Here is a 15,700-nt window from a genome sequence, read left to right on the forward strand (position 1 = left end):
TAGAACGCCATTGTCTTCAGTGCAGCTCCCAGTGTGCCATTGTACTAATATAGCAAAGTAACCACCTACTGAAGAACATACTAGTTGTTAAATTCCCTGTAATGAGGAAAGAGGGCCTTTAATAATCAGTGTAGCTTGAGTTAATGGTTAGAACGTTCCACATACTTATGGTAAAATATTCTAATTGACCAGAGAGAAACAAAGACTGTGTGGGATGTTTGAATTAAACTCCGCCATGGGTAATCTCTCTGGGCTGTATTCCAGCCCATTGTGTGTTTTGCTCATTATTGCCCCTACATACAGGGGCCAGCATACAAAGTGGCTTGGCCCTGCCCAAGAGGGGAGCTCCAGACCAATGTTTGCCTTGTAGAGCCTAATCAGTCGGGCACATCCTGATTCTACCTCACTTCGAACTTTGCACCCATAGTCTAGGAATAACTTTTGTACTTAGGAAGACTCAAAGACAACACAAAAGTAGTGGGTGGAATACCTTAGTTAATGTCAGTCAATCACTCCTGGCTGCTTTTCAGTCCGTTGTTTGTTTCTTTTTAGTTTGCCTATGCCGTTACATTTTAGAACCGGCTACATGTAGATCCAACTGAACACTCGCAAACAAACCTCAAAGTAGAAGACCGGCACAGTTTTACCAGTTGAGGGGCGAGGAACCTTTGGCTTTGATATGCACATTGTGCACATCAACCCATAATGACTAAAGATGAACTAAAGTAGGCAACTGCTACTGTCCCAGTCTTTCATTCCATAGCAGTTTACCGCACTACTCTGAACAAACGGACAGAGTACAAAAATGCAAGGAGGAGCTGCTTAATGTACCAACTATAGTGAGATACTAGAATTGCACTTAATTGTATCAACACCAGAATGGAATGTTGCTGCACAACCCGTAAGAATACATTATTCAGTAGAGTAAATGTACCCTGAGGTACTGCCCTGAAAGCGCTGTGTCCCTTTTTAGCTCTCACTTTTGACTTACTATTTTGAAAGCCATCTTACTTTTCCGTTGCCTACTCTAAGCCCCATCTGAAAGAGAGAGGACTTTAATGTCAAGGCCCCTTGGCCGGATCACCATAATGGGAAATGGCTGTGCATTTCCATTGTGAATACTAGGTACTTTAAAGATCATCACTCAGACATTTATGTTAAACCTTTGAAGGAGAATTTGATGTCGTTTTCATACCACGTGTATGATCACTCCCATTTCAGCTGTTCAGGATGCCAACCTGTTTGCCTACATCGTGATTATATGTATCTGTTTTTAGGATTGATGAATTGTTTTTAAAGGTCATTATATCGCGTAGACTATGGAAAATGCTCCAATTGCTGCTTTTTTAAAGGTTTCAGTGACCCTGGAACACGTTTTCTGTGGTATATCTTGTGCTTCTATAACCTCTTCAGATCCAGTGCCTTAAGTCTTGGAGGTTAAGAGACTGCTTTATTCTTAGTCTGGATACTCCCGAACATAAAAGAGGTTTTCAGACGGTGATGACTTTCATTTGCCCTTTTTGATCAAAGTTATTTCTTTACTATGGCTATGAGACAAAACTTTTGAAAGGATTACTGAAACATCCTTCCCTCTACACCCATTGTCGATGTTGGGAGGGCCAGGAATTTACACCCTGAGGTTATGGTTGTGTTCAGTATTCTATTTCTTGTTGTTCCAGCACTTTCCCTTTCAGCAGAACTGACCTCAGGGGGGCAGGCAGAGACTAAGGTGCCTGGTAATGATGCCTCAGTGCCCTCTCTGATGGTATCACATTGATGCCTAAACAGCAGACTTGAAAACTTTTCGAATCACCAGTCAATATTTTCATAGTTCACTAATCTGTGAAAAGCCGTTGTATCCTTCAGAAAAAATTCTAGAGTATAAGTTGCGTATTTGTAGTTTTGTTGAAGAGCTCCATCAATTCCCAATCTAGGCAAGGAAAATTGTAGTATGCTTCTGCTTCAGTTTCTTTCAAAGATGCAAGAGGAAAGACTGTTTTGGGTGGACCTGTAGCAGCTATAAATACCACATATTTACAAACATTGGCTGAAACTATTGTCCATGTTCTGGTGCCCCTCAACATCCCCAACGTGGACAGGTGTCCTTATGGAATCTGTTCAGGTGGAGTACATTTTCTTAACCCAACTCCTTTGTGTACTATGGCTAGCTACCTAATCTAAATCTGTAAATACGTATGTCATGCTGCAGCGGCGTAAGTTACTTACCTGTCACACTCATTTAGCAGTTTGAAATCAGTTTGCCTCTTATGAATTCTCACAGCCTGCTTCCCCAAGAGGCAGTAATTAGCATTACAGTTATGTATTCTATTCTGCTGTACAGCATTTTCGGTTCCATCACGTTTTTCACCTTCACAACATTTGCTGCTAATACTCGTCCTTTATTGGGTGTGCTAATGCTCGAATTAGCGAGAAATTGGACGGAGGCAGTATGGATGAGAACAAAATATTTAATAAATGTACTTAGTTCATCAACTATTGCCCAGTTGACATGGCCAGCCACACGACTGATTCCATTTTAACTTACCAGGTAGGATGCAGACAAAACTGATTTGGAAAAGCTGGGGAGAGATGTGTACTCACATCCTACATTACATTTTTGTCAAATTTCTGAAAAGCTAAATGGATCTGGTTAAGGAATATGATAAGTTTTTTTTCCAAATATGAAATGTGTAGGTATGATTTGTTCGACAGTAAAAAATATTTACTAGGTCCGAATCTTTCAGGCGGCAGGCAAAAAGGAAGCCTGAGAGGAGAAAAAGTAGCCAGTTGTCAGACTCCTGTTTGCCTTTGTGTTTGAACGCTGTGCCTTTGTCTTTGATTCAGTGTGATTTAGAGCATAATCGGACCTTTCCGGCAGTTACATACATTAAAATGAAATCATTTGACTTTGAATGTTAATTTGTTTGTAGGGCTTGTCGATTTCAAACCTGGCTACTGGATTGGAGTCCGATATGACGAACCTTTAGGAAAAAATGATGGAAGGTAACTATTTACATATCTAAAAAATCTTGTATGTGTTATTATTAACTGTTAGGTGTTGTTGTTTAACTGGTAGAATATCCTGATGTTCTTAAATGAATTATTCCCATTAGGAAATCCTGTTCCTTTTGACATAACGAAGACCGAAGCATAATGTCATTTCTCTGGCACAAACATTCTAAATGGGATAGGGCCATTAATGATTGCATCTCTATGGCTAAAGGCCATTTTCAGACTTCGTTAACGTCCTAATACCTTCCAGCTTTTTCGATATGCACACTGCAGTCGCAGATGCAAAATATATACACAAATAGAGTTAGCTGGCAGAAAAAGTAGTCGCATATACATCTAAACTTGCACATGAGTAATTTATTGTGAGTAATTTGTATATTGCGTTTAACTTAATACTCGCCTGTTTTATTCACACCTCCATAACAAATGTTGTAATCCCCTCTTCCGTTCCCACCATTTTCATTCCACTCTTCCCTCAGAACAGAACTCTGCAAATCTTTATTCTTTTTAAAATCTGATTCGTTTTTTCTTAACTGCTATTTTAATAAACTGTTTGGTTGCCACTGTGCCTTTGGCTACGCTATTAAAATACAAATCTTAAGTAATCAATGGCGTGTGCCTAAGCACGTCTTTATCTTTCACACATGAACATAGTTGTTCCTCTCAAAGGTGTAAGCAGCAGTTTGACAGTTTCCTTAGGCAGGTTGTTACAAAAACTGAGGCATGCTTTAACTGTAAAGGTCTGTGTACATTTCGTAAAACATTTTCCTCGATTATTTATAGCATGAGACGCACTAAAGGCAGTTGCTAACTAATGTATAACTTGTATAATCCAGAAAAGCAATTTACAATTAATGTGGTTAGTTATTCTGTTCTTATCTAATTGCACCATGAAGAAAGGACCCACACCATGTATGGCCTTACAGTTAACAGAACACTGCATTCTGGGACTTGCAGTTTCACATTTTCTATTTTGGGTACAGTCCAAAATGTTCTAGCTAGCATAGGCAAGTAAAAAATATATATATATATATATTATGTACAATACTTTTGTCCAAAACCCAGGACTGCTGAAAGTGTCTGCGAGACATGCGACCACTGTGCTCTGCGGGTGACCTGTTGCGCTGATAGCTATGATTTCTGTGTGTGCCCAGGTGTTGGTATTAATGAGTAGGGCTCTGTGTTGCCTGTTTGCATAGGTGCTTGTAAGTTTGTTTTATGTGTGAATGGGTACCTGCAGGGCTTTAAGTGGGCCGGGTCTCACCCGGGTCTGAGCACCGGCAGTTTTTTAAAGGGGGCCTTGAAACGGGTCTCTGTCGGGCTCTGTTTTGTGCCCTGGCACAGGCAGTCCGTGTTTTTTCCGGACTGCAGTGACAGCAGGCACATCGATGAACACATGCTCACACTGCTCTCTTCTCACTAGTGGAGAAGTTACGGCATGACGTCATGCCAGGTGAGTGATGTAGGGGAAGGGAAACCCTTTAAAGAGTCATTTTCTCTCGGGATTTCCCTTCTCTTTTTGAAACTCAGGAGCAGCAACACTGTCCTGGTGTCACCAGGGCTCTAAGTGGAAGCTTTTCAATATTATATACATGAAGCCATAGTTGCTGTTTATTTATCTAATGCAACTAACAACCATTGACAAAGCCAATAGTCCTGACTTGTAGGTATGATGTTACTTGTTGTATCATATATCTAGATCCACTGACAGAAACAGCAAAATACAAGTCGGATGGCACACTATGCTAAGCAGCACAGGCTTTTTAGTTTGTGTTTTTAAGCCACGCCCTTAATTACATTGGCCACGCCCTTTTGAGAGACCCTCCAGTTTTTCCATCCCACTTAAAGCCCTGGGTACCTGTCTTTATGTGTGTCTTGGTCTGTGCGTGCATGGAGGCTGGCAGCTGTCTTAGTCTGTCTGTATGTATGTGCACACTTGAATGTTGTGTGTTTCATGTTTCACTGTGATTGCACTATACAGAAGTCAAACCTATTGGCCTTGTCATTGGCGTTTCTCTCACAATGTTAGTATGACAAACAAACAAAACACAATTTTGCATTTGACTCTAATGTTGTCCACGTATATACATACATGTGCCTTACAGCAAACAATTTGGTGTTCTTTAAGTTTAAGCATTTAAAAACCTACTTTTTGATACATTTGTTGGTCCACCATATGCAAAGCTGAATACTGTTTGCCTCGCTGATACAGGAGAGGTGCAGAAAAGCTTAATGTTTTTGACTATTAAATAATTCAATTCAATTCAAATAGACTTTATTCGGATTTCAAAAACCATCCATAAAAGCACAAAGTAAATTTTAAAAATACACATGTAATACTGCAATTTTGGGCCGCAACTTATTATTTACAAATATAATTTATAAAAACAACAATGAAAACTCGAATGGCCTTTATACTATACAATGCATAGAACCACCTTAGATACAATATATAGCGGTGTATAGCAAAGGATAAATATAGTTATCATGAAAACAAGACAAATGCGTTATGACACATTAGGTTAGTGCAAATCACGTTTTAAAGTGCAAAGTGCATATCTTGGTATAAAATTAATCAATTCTCAAGGACCTGCGAGAGCATACAATAGCATTAAGAAAATTGCTAACTCTAAAAATTAACTCCTCAGATCCCAACATTAAAAAATGTCTATAGGCGTGATTGAGGTCGGTCAAATCATGTTTTCTACAATAGGGGATTAAATAATGCCTTGTAAACTTCATGTAAAAACCACAGCCAAAAATAAAGTGTAACATACTCTGGGTTCCACCATGGTCACATGGGCAATTTAATTTTTCCAGATTTTTAATGTACCCCAATGGAAAACAAATTAGATTAATAATACTCCGATCCCTGAATCTGAAGAGTAGGGTCCTCTTCCATCTGCCCAATTTTTTGCGTAAATAGGGCTGAGGTAACATCGGAAGTTCAAGGGATAATTCCTGGATTTGTAGATAACTGATAGTAGATGGTTTCACAGAATCTACTCTTTCCCTCTCTATGTGATAATGCTGATAGAGTGCCCTTCTCACTAAATTTTTATGGGAGCCATCAATCTGGTCGGGGTTTGTAAAGAGATGACCATAATTAACACTCATGAGGCTCTTTTCTACCGCATTAATCCAGGGAATTAAGTTGACATTCTCGCAATTTAGACAGTCCATAATAATCTCGCGGGACAGGGAAGCTGCCGGGTTTTTCCAGACCCTTAACCAGAACAGTGCGGGTCTGGCTCTTATAAAATCCTCAACATAATGTAGTTTTAATTCATTATGGCATACAGTAGTTGGTGCACAAATGACTCCCCCCAAAATTTTCCGGCAAAATCTGTTCTCTTCTCTCTGTAATTCGGAACAGTTCGAAAACCCCCAAACTTCAGCCCCGTATGTGCCAGTTGGGAGACATTGGCTCCGATAAATTTGTAATAGGCTGGGAACCACGTCCGCCTGGCGTGGTTGGCGGAGAGAGATAACAGAGTTGATCGATTTTGAGAGTTTATTTCTCCCCATTGCAACGTGGGGTTGCCACGAGCCACTATTAGAAAATAGAAGGCCCAAATATGGGAAAGTGCAAGTGCTTTTTAGGGAGTTTTGACCTATCACGATCTTTGGGATTTTATAGTTTTTAGGACCACAGGTCATTATAAAAGATTTGCTGAAATTAGTGCACAAACCTAAGTCAAACATATAGTCGACGAATCCCGAAATTAAAATACGTAGGGCGTTCGGGGTGCGGCCTATAAGTACCGCATCATCCGCGTAGAGTAACGCCGGGATTGGTTTCTTATTAATCATAGGAACGTCTTTTGTCAGGTTGCATAAAGAATGGGTTAATTCATTGATGTATAATATAAAAAGCAAGGGGGCCAAAACGCAGCCCTGCCTGACCCCCTTGCCTATTAAAATTTCGTTTGAGACCTCGCCTTCATTATTTATTCGGACGCGGGCCTTCAGGTTGCAGTGGAGGTTGGCCAAAAAGTGGACTAGTGGTTCATCTAAGCCGTAGTTTAAGAGAATGGACCACAAGCGGGAGCGGTTTACAAAATCAAATGCTGAGCTTAGGTCCATGAACCCAAAATACAGAGGGGATTGTTTAGCTCTTGTGTATTTGGCCATTATAAGATTGAGGTTCAGGCATTGTTCCACCGTGCCAAGTTTGCTCCTAAAGCCTAACTGGCAGCGGTGGATGATAGAGTTGTCATCTGCCCATGTGCTAATTCTATCAAATAAGACCCTGCCAAGGACCTTCAGGGTATTATCGATCAACGATATTGGTCGATAACACCCCGGGTCCATCCTATTTCCCTTTTTGAAAATAGGTACAATAGTACTACTGGACCAAGTCGGGGGGATAGATTTCTTACTCAAGTTGTTAAAAAGATTACAGAGTAAGGGGGCCCAGAAGCTTATATTGGATTTAATCTGGTCGATAGACAGGCCATCCGGGCCTGGTGCCTTATTACCGGCACTATTTCCAATAGCTTCCTCTACCTCCTCTAGTGTTATAACGATGGTGCTGTCTGGGAAATTATCCTCGGTATGATCTCCATCTTCCGCATATAATTTCGAAAAGTGGGTGACCCATGAGTCTCCTGTGATATTGCAGTTGATTGGGGTGATGTTACTTCCCAGGGCTCTCAAGTTCTTTACGTTTCTCCAAAACCCGGTTGAGTCTTTTAGGGCAGCAGATTTCGTTAGGTTATCCCAGTGACTTATTAAAAGCTCCTCAGTTCTGACTTTTAGTGCGTATTTATATTTAGAGCGCAGTGAACTGACAAGGGGCACATCACGGGGTTTAACTGCCAAGGCCTTTCTGAGTTCTCTGTTGGCCCTCGAGCAATTGGTGTCAAACCATCTTTGATCGGTTACGTTATGTTCTTTTGACGGTCTGGATATTGCCCTTTTTATAGCTATGCATAAATCACAAAAAGACTTAATTATGTCGGGGCCATCGAATGCTAAACATTTGGAGATCAACAGAGGATTATTCCTGATCACAGTAGATAGGATCTCATGGTTGTCGACCCCTCTCCAGACAATCCTAAGCCTGTCTGTAGAGACAGTGATGTTTTGGGCTCCTGTCTCACAAGGGCCTATAGGTTTATTGATAGATTTAAATTGGATTACTATGGGCAGGTGATCGCTATATGGGCTATTAACAACCTCAGAGCTAAATAGCACTTCACTAAGGAGGGAAGAGATAAACATGTAATCAATCGTAGATGAACTACCGCGGCCAATGTAAGTAGGGGCCGGCTCAATTCCCTCGGAGGATCCACTTAGGCTCATTACATCATCTAAATCCCTGCTATGTAATAAATCCAATAATTCGGTACCTCGTCTACAGGGCAATGATGTTTGGTGGATGTGGGCATTAAAGTCTCCACCAACACAAATGCCATCAAATTGGCCAAACTTTTCCCCATTTGCAACTTCATCAATAAAATTAAACAGTTCCAAAAAAGTAGGATTTGGATGGTTAATAAAATCATTATTATAAAAGTTTATAAGACAAATTCTTAACCTTGCAACATATTTCACAGCTATCAGATGTTTACTGACCACATGTAAAGGTTCAATTTTCACGTCTTTAGAAACTTTTGCCCAGATGGATAAACCACCACTTGGTCGCCCCGAAACAGAGGGCAAAGCAGTAAGGTTATGAGCAAAAAAACCCTCTAGTAATTGAGGACATGTACACCATGTTTCCTGCAGCATTACCACATCAAAATGACTTATCCATGTAACCCATTCTTTAATTTTCATCTTGCTTGAGAGGCCAGCAATATTCCAACTAATGATACTGAGAGTATCAATTGGTGGATTAGTAATGCGAGAGGGCTGGGCGATGGGAAGATGGGGGCGTACTACAAGGGGTGAAATTAAACCATCTGGACAGGACTCAGAAGTGTTTATAAATTTTGCCCTTTCCAAAGGCATTGTACTAGTAGCCTTATCCAGTGTAGTGGGGAAAGTTAATAGTGGTCAATCTAGGCTACCTAATTCAGATAGGGCGGAAAATCTGTTGGATAAAGGAATTGTGTTAGGGGCCGTTTGGAATATTCTGTGTGGGGGCCTATAAAAATGGCCCAGTGGGTGAAGAGTTATTGCAGTCGATGTATTGGCATAGGTATTATGTATGTCTAAAAAGAATCTTACTGAACTCGGGTGTCGGAAGTTAATCACTATGCAGTCCCCACTGATATTTTTGTGTTGTGGGCCCACCCAGCTTACCCGACGGGTTGATATAATCTCATTGGATATGTTCCATCTTGCCCCTTTATGTTTAGTCAGCCAATCAGTGCATTTATTGTGCAATTGTTGCCATGACTCACTTTGGTTTTCATTAAGGGCTGGTACACCAGCTAGCACAAGAACATATGGGCAGGCTTCTGGGGGTAAGTGAAGTGATGGTCCTGAATTATTAGTGGTGCTATTTCTTACTGTCGCACCTCTACTTGCGCTTACACTCTCTGGTTTATTGCCTGTCCTATCTTTTCGGGTTACTGATGAAGTGATAGTAGGATTGGCGTCCGAGCTCACAGTATTAGTAATAGCTCTTCCTACTGCTCCAAAAGAATCATGATTTGGGCCCTTAGTCAGTGCGGGTTGAATATTGGTTGAAGTACTGCTAGAAGGAACGGCTTTAACCGCTGTTAAGCTTTTAGTGTTACCATGGCCGGGGTCATTAGTAATGGTCAAACCTCCCTCCCTCAGATCATTGCATAATGATTCTAATTTGTTCATAATTTTTTCACCCCGGGCGACATCCGCACTCATAGTGCCTTTCCTTTTAATTTCCTCTTTTTTTACAAGGGTTTCAATTTTGTCCAGTCTTTTAAAAACGAGATTAAATTGCTTAGCTATTTGAATTTCGACTTGCTTAAAAATGGTGTCAACGATAGTTTCAACCAGGTTACCATTGACTTTGGATTGGATATTGCGGTCAGTATGCTCAGTCTGGGTACTGACCGAATTGTCAATCTCATCGCATAGTCTAATGACCTCACATATACCCTTATCCCGGGCAGGAGACTCTGGACTACAGGCAGGAACGGTAGGTCTTCCCGCTCCTTCATCCGATGGTGAAAGTTGCGAAGATAAATCTTCAATGGAGCCTGATAACACTATTTCACAGTCATTTCCTTTATTTTTGTTCCATAAACTTTGTGGGGTGGGTTGGTTTCTGCTGTGACTTGGTTGTTTCCTTTTGTTTATGGTACATTTCACTGGGCCTCTCTTACGTTTCTCCCTTGTTGTTGTGACAGGACGTGTTGTTTTGTCTGGTGCGGATTCCGCTAGTTGAACAGTTCCAGGTACAGTCACCAAGCTGGTTGTATCAGTAATGGGAGTTACAATATCCGTTTGTGCTGATGTTTTGATGACTGTTACTGTAGGGGAGAGGGGGAGACCCAAAGTAGGAGAATCGTTAAGGGACTGGGAGTTTAACAAGGTAGTAGTAGGAAGTCCAAAGGACATCCTACGTTCGGTGTCCGCAATCTCGTTGGTAACCATGGTGAGGGCATTAGCCAGTAATACATCAATCGATGTGGGCAGCTCAATAGGGGTAGCAGTATTAGCAGGTATAGATTTCGTGCGTTTCACCATAATTTATGTAAATACCTGTACGGCTTTGGCGAAGCAAGGGGGGGGGGCCCAGCCCAGCCTCGTCCTGCCCCGGACGGCCACAGACGGCCCGCCCTCTGCCCGGGCTCAGCCCGGCGACGCCCGCGCGCGTCCCGCGACGCGGAGGAAGCCTCGTCCTTTTGTGCGCCTCCGGGCGCGTGGGTGTCGTCACCGGCCGCTGTGGTGCCTGGGAGCTGTAGTCTCCTCCGCTCTCGGCCGCGAGATGAAACAGCGGCGGCAGGGGAGACACCAGCGTGTAGGACCCAGGAGCAGCGGCGACAATCACTGGTAAAGCGGACGGGGCAGCAACGGAATCCCCACCAGGTAAATTCAGCCTCAGGTTCTGTCCCCCGCTCCCCCGAGGGAGCCTCGTCCTTTTGTGCGCCTCCGGGCGCGTGGGTGTCGTCACCGGCCGCTGTGGTGCCTGGGAGCTGTAGTCTCCTCCGCTCTCGGCCGCGAGATGAAACAGCGGCGGCAGGGGAGACACCAGCGTGTAGGACCCAGGAGCAGCGGCGACAATCACTGGTAAAGCGGACGGGGCAGCAACGGAATCCCCACCAGGTAAATTCAGCCTCAGGTTCTGTCCCCCGCTCCCCCGAGGGAGCCTCGTCCTTTTGTGCGCCTCCGGGCGCGTGGGTGTCGTCACCGGCCGCTGTGGTGCCTGGGAGCTGTAGTCTCCTCCGCTCTCGGCCGCGAGATGAAACAGCGGCGGCAGGGGAGACACCAGCGTGTAGGACCCAGGAGCAGCGGCGACAATCACTGGCAAAGCGGACGGGGCAGCAACGGAATCCCCACCAGGTAAATTCAGCCTCAGGTTCTGTCCCCCGCTCCCCCGAGGGAGCCTCGTCCTTTTGTGCGCCTCCGGGCGCGTGGGTGTCGTCACCGGCCGCTGTGGTGCCTGGGAGCTGTAGTCTCCTCCGCTCTCGGCCGCGAGATGAAACAGCGGCGGCAGGGGAGACACCAGCGTGTAGGACCCAGGAGCAGCGGCGACAATCACTGGTAAAGCGGACGGGGCAGCAACGGAATCCCCACCAGGTAAATTCAGCCTCAGGTTCTGTCCCCCGCTCCCCCGAGGGAGCCTCGTCCTTTTGTGCGCCTCCGGGCGCGTGGGTGTCGTCACCGGCCGCTGTGGTGCCTGGGAGCTGTAGTCTCCTCCGCTCTCGGCCGCGAGATGAAACAGCGGCGGCAGGGGAGACACCAGCGTGTAGGACCCAGGAGCAGCGGCGACAATCACTGGTAAAGCGGACGGGGCAGCAACGGAATCCCCACCAGGTAAATTCAGCCTCAGGTTCTGTCCCCCGCTCCCCCGAGGGAGCCTCGTCCTTTTGTGCGCCTCCGGGCGCGTGGGTGTCGTCACCGGCCGCTGTGGTGCCTGGGAGCTGTAGTCTCCTCCGCTCTCGGCCGCGAGATGAAACAGCGGCGGCAGGGGAGACACCAGCGTGTAGGACCCAGGAGCAGCGGCGACAATCACTGGCAAAGCGGACGGGGCAGCAACGGAATCCCCACCAGGTAAATTCAGCCTCAGGTTCTGTCCCCCGCTCCCCCGAGGGAGCCTCGTCCTTTTGTGCGCCTCCGGGCGCGTGGGTGTCGTCACCGGCCGCTGTGGTGCCTGGGAGCTGTAGTCTCCTCCGCTCTCGGCCGCGAGATGAAACAGCGGCGGCAGGGGAGACACCAGCGTGTAGGACCCAGGAGCAGCGGCGACAATCACTGGTAAAGCGGACGGGGCAGCAACGGAATCCCCACCAGGTAAATTCAGCCTCAGGTTCTGTCCCCCGCTCCCCCGAGGGAGCCTCGTCCTTTTGTGCGCCTCCGGGCGCGTGGGTGTCGTCACCGGCCGCTGTGGTGCCTGGGAGCTGTAGTCTCCTCCGCTCTCGGCCGCGAGATGAAACAGCGGCGGCAGGGGAGACACCAGCGTGTAGGACCCAGGAGCAGCGGCGACAATCACTGGCAAAGCGGACGGGGCAGCAACGGAATCCCCACCAGGTAAATTCAGCCTCAGGTTCTGTCCCCCGCTCCCCCGAGGGAGCCTCGTCCTTTTGTGCGCCTCCGGGCACGTGGGTGTCGTCACCGGCCGCTGTGGTGCCTGGGAGCTGTAGTCTCCTCCGCTCTAGGCCGCGAGATGAAACAGCGGCGGCAGGGGAGACACCAGCGTGTAGGACCCAGGAGCAGCGGCGACAATCACTGGCAAAGCGGACGGGGCAGCAACGGAATCCCCACCAGGTAAATTCAGCCTCAGGTTCTGTCCCCCGCTCCCCCGAGGGAGCCTCGTCCTTTTGTGCGCCTCCGGGCGCGTGGGTGTCGTCACCGGCCGCTGTGGTGCCTGGGAGCTGTAGTCTCCTCCGCTCTCGGCCGCGAGATGAAACAGCGGCGGCAGGGGAGACACCAGCGTGTAGGACCCAGGAGCAGCGGCGACAATCACTGGCAAAGCGGACGGGGCAGCAACGGAATCCCCACCAGGTAAATTCAGCCTCAGGTTCTGTCCCCCGCTCCCCCGAGGGAGCCTCGTCCTTTTGTGCGCCTCCGGGCGCGTGGGTGTCGTCACCGGCCGCTGTGGTGCCTGGGAGCTGTAGTCTCCTCCGCTCTCGGCCGCGAGATGAAACAGCGGCGGCAGGGGAGACACCAGCGTGTAGGACCCAGGAGCAGCGGCGACAATCACTGGCAAAGCGGACGGGGCAGCAACGGAATCCCCACCAGGTAAATTCAGCCTCAGGTTCGCTCCCCCGAGGGAGCCTCGTCCTTTTGTGCGCCTCCGGGCGCGTGGGTGTCGTCACCGGCCGCTGTGGTGCCTGGGAGCTGTAGTCTCCTCCGCTCTCGGCCGCGAGATGAAACAGCGGCGGCAGGGGAGACACCAGCGTGTAGGACCCAGGAGCAGCGGCGACAATCACTGGCAAAGCGGACGGGGCAGCAACGGAATCCCCACCAGGTAAATTCAGCCTCAGGTTCTGTCCCCCCTATTAAATAATTTTCGGCTGAGTCGAAGCTATAGTAGTTCACTGCCCACTTTGTAGTAATCAACATTCACTTCTGGATAGTCTATATACCCCAAAATGTTAAAATCATAAACTGAAGCAGGTCTGCCTGCTGAGAGGAAATCTGACTATTTGGGGTGGGTTCAGGCTGAGTAAGTAAGTTTTGCCGATTACATTTTCATCAACACCCAATTGTAACTCACTAGCCAGCATTCATCAAAGAGGGAAGCGCGTGTTCTGGCAACCAAGAGAAGTGACCCACAAAGCCATTCACTAGCTGGCTTATTTGAGCATCTGTTACCCTTGTTTGGAAGAAGAAAAAAGTTGCGGAGTGTGTTGGCTCCTGGTGCCTCCCAGGTCATTAATTACACATAACTTCTCCTCTTTAAAGCAGTAGTGCTGTTTTCCCCACACATTCTCAATCCCGGGATTCTCTCGGATATTCCCCATGTGGGGTCCAAAGAAATTGTTTTGTAGTGTACTTTCTCATAATAAATAAGCAATACAAACAAAGAAAACTAGGTGGCTCCATTTCTAACCTGATTTTATTTAAAAGCACTAAAGTTTTGCCAGTGTTTGAAATTAGAAAAAAAGGATCACGATTAAAGCACTCACCTTGGTATTTGAGATCACTAATATCTGGGACTCTGATTCAAAACTAAGGCAGACCTTTATCTAGTAGTCTTAATTCCAAGCCTATATGAGATTAAATGCTTGCATTTCTTACACTATCCTGCACAAAACATGTGTAATATGCATGGAGAAGAGCAATAGATCTCTTGTTTCTCCTAATTCCTTGGTGGTTTTGGCAAGCACGAAACTCAACACTGCTCTTGGTCCAACCTTTTCAACTTTCTCAGTAAAAGACAGTAAAAGAATAGACTCGGTTAGCAGGGAGTTCTGATGAACTTGGGCTAAGGCAATGAAAGTTATTAGCTCTACTGTGCAGCTAGAAAGGCATAACTGAATTGTGGCATTCTTTACATTGCTTTTGCAAGCTTCTGTCCAGAGAGAAGAAGTGGGATATGAAGCAAATTCTAAAAGATGACTCGAGGCCCAGGTTCTGCTAAACTCACCTATCCAACATAAACTGTCAATCATCTACAAATCCTTAGTCAAGAATACCCCCGACATATTCCATCTACTACAGGAGGTGTGGACATGCAACTTAGCACAGATGGACAGCAATGACTAGTGGGAAGCCCTGACTTCCCAAAGAGACTCTGTGATTGCTACCCAATACAGACTTGTACAATTTAAATAGCTCCATCGGAGTTACCATACCTGGACCTAGCTGTGGCGAATGGGAGCGATTACTGCTCCACTCTGTCTCCGTTGCGCCAAACAACCTGGGCACTTCCTACACACGAGCTGGAATTGCCCAGTCTTGGCCCCATACTGGGAGGGCATGATGTTGTCTCTGGTGTTGGAGGGTGGGGGGTTTAAAAACGCCTGACCGTGGCTGGGACTGGTGTTGGCCAAACAGGACATAGCTAAACACTAGATGGCCACAGAAGCCCCATCCCAGGCACAGTGGAGGGCAGGACTAGAAAAATGTATGGTCCTAGAACAACGGGCCACACAGCCCTAGTTTGAAAAGATTTGAATAGATATTGGGAGATCGGGCCACTCACCCTGTACAGTGCTGCATCCTAAATTGTGACACATTATACACAGGCTTACAAAAATACATGCAGGCACTGTAGTGCGACAGGGACTCAGGGGATAACACACACTCGTGGGATAGAAAATGTGTAGCGACCTATGGATAGCCTTCACTTCTCTTGTGTAACTTATTTGGGGTCTTAGATAGGGAAGGGATGTTTTCGTGTTTGAACGGTGTGTCATTTATATATGGAAAATCAATAAAATAGTGTTATAACAAAAAACAAATTCTAAAAGATGGCTTGTTACCATCCGTTCATACGAAAAGTGACACCAAGGGTTTTAAAAGCACAAGATCTCTGCCATGATATGTCCGTAACATGTCTTATGGCTTCACCCTGATGTACTCTCTCCTTGGGCCCTACACGAAATGCCTTATCTGGATTTTCTTCAATTGGTAGCTCTGCAGA

The 15,700-nt window shown here is 46.1% G+C and overlaps 1 protein-coding gene across 1 annotated transcript in view; it reads left to right on the top strand.

Annotated features, from left to right (window-relative positions):
• Nucleotides 1–15,700, top strand: part of TBCB (tubulin folding cofactor B) — a 105,079-nt gene that overhangs the window by 76,512 nt on the left and 12,867 nt on the right. Inside the window, exon 5 of the mRNA XM_085625713.1 lies at nt 2,931–3,003. Within this exon, the coding sequence (XP_085481839.1) occupies nt 2,931–3,003 (73 nt within the window). The remainder of the gene's footprint in view (nt 1–2,930; nt 3,004–15,700) is intronic.

Source organism: Triturus cristatus, chromosome 9 (assembly GCF_964204655.1).
Source record: "Triturus cristatus chromosome 9, aTriCri1.1, whole genome shotgun sequence".
Classification (NCBI taxonomy): domain Eukaryota; kingdom Metazoa; phylum Chordata; class Amphibia; order Caudata; family Salamandridae; genus Triturus; species Triturus cristatus.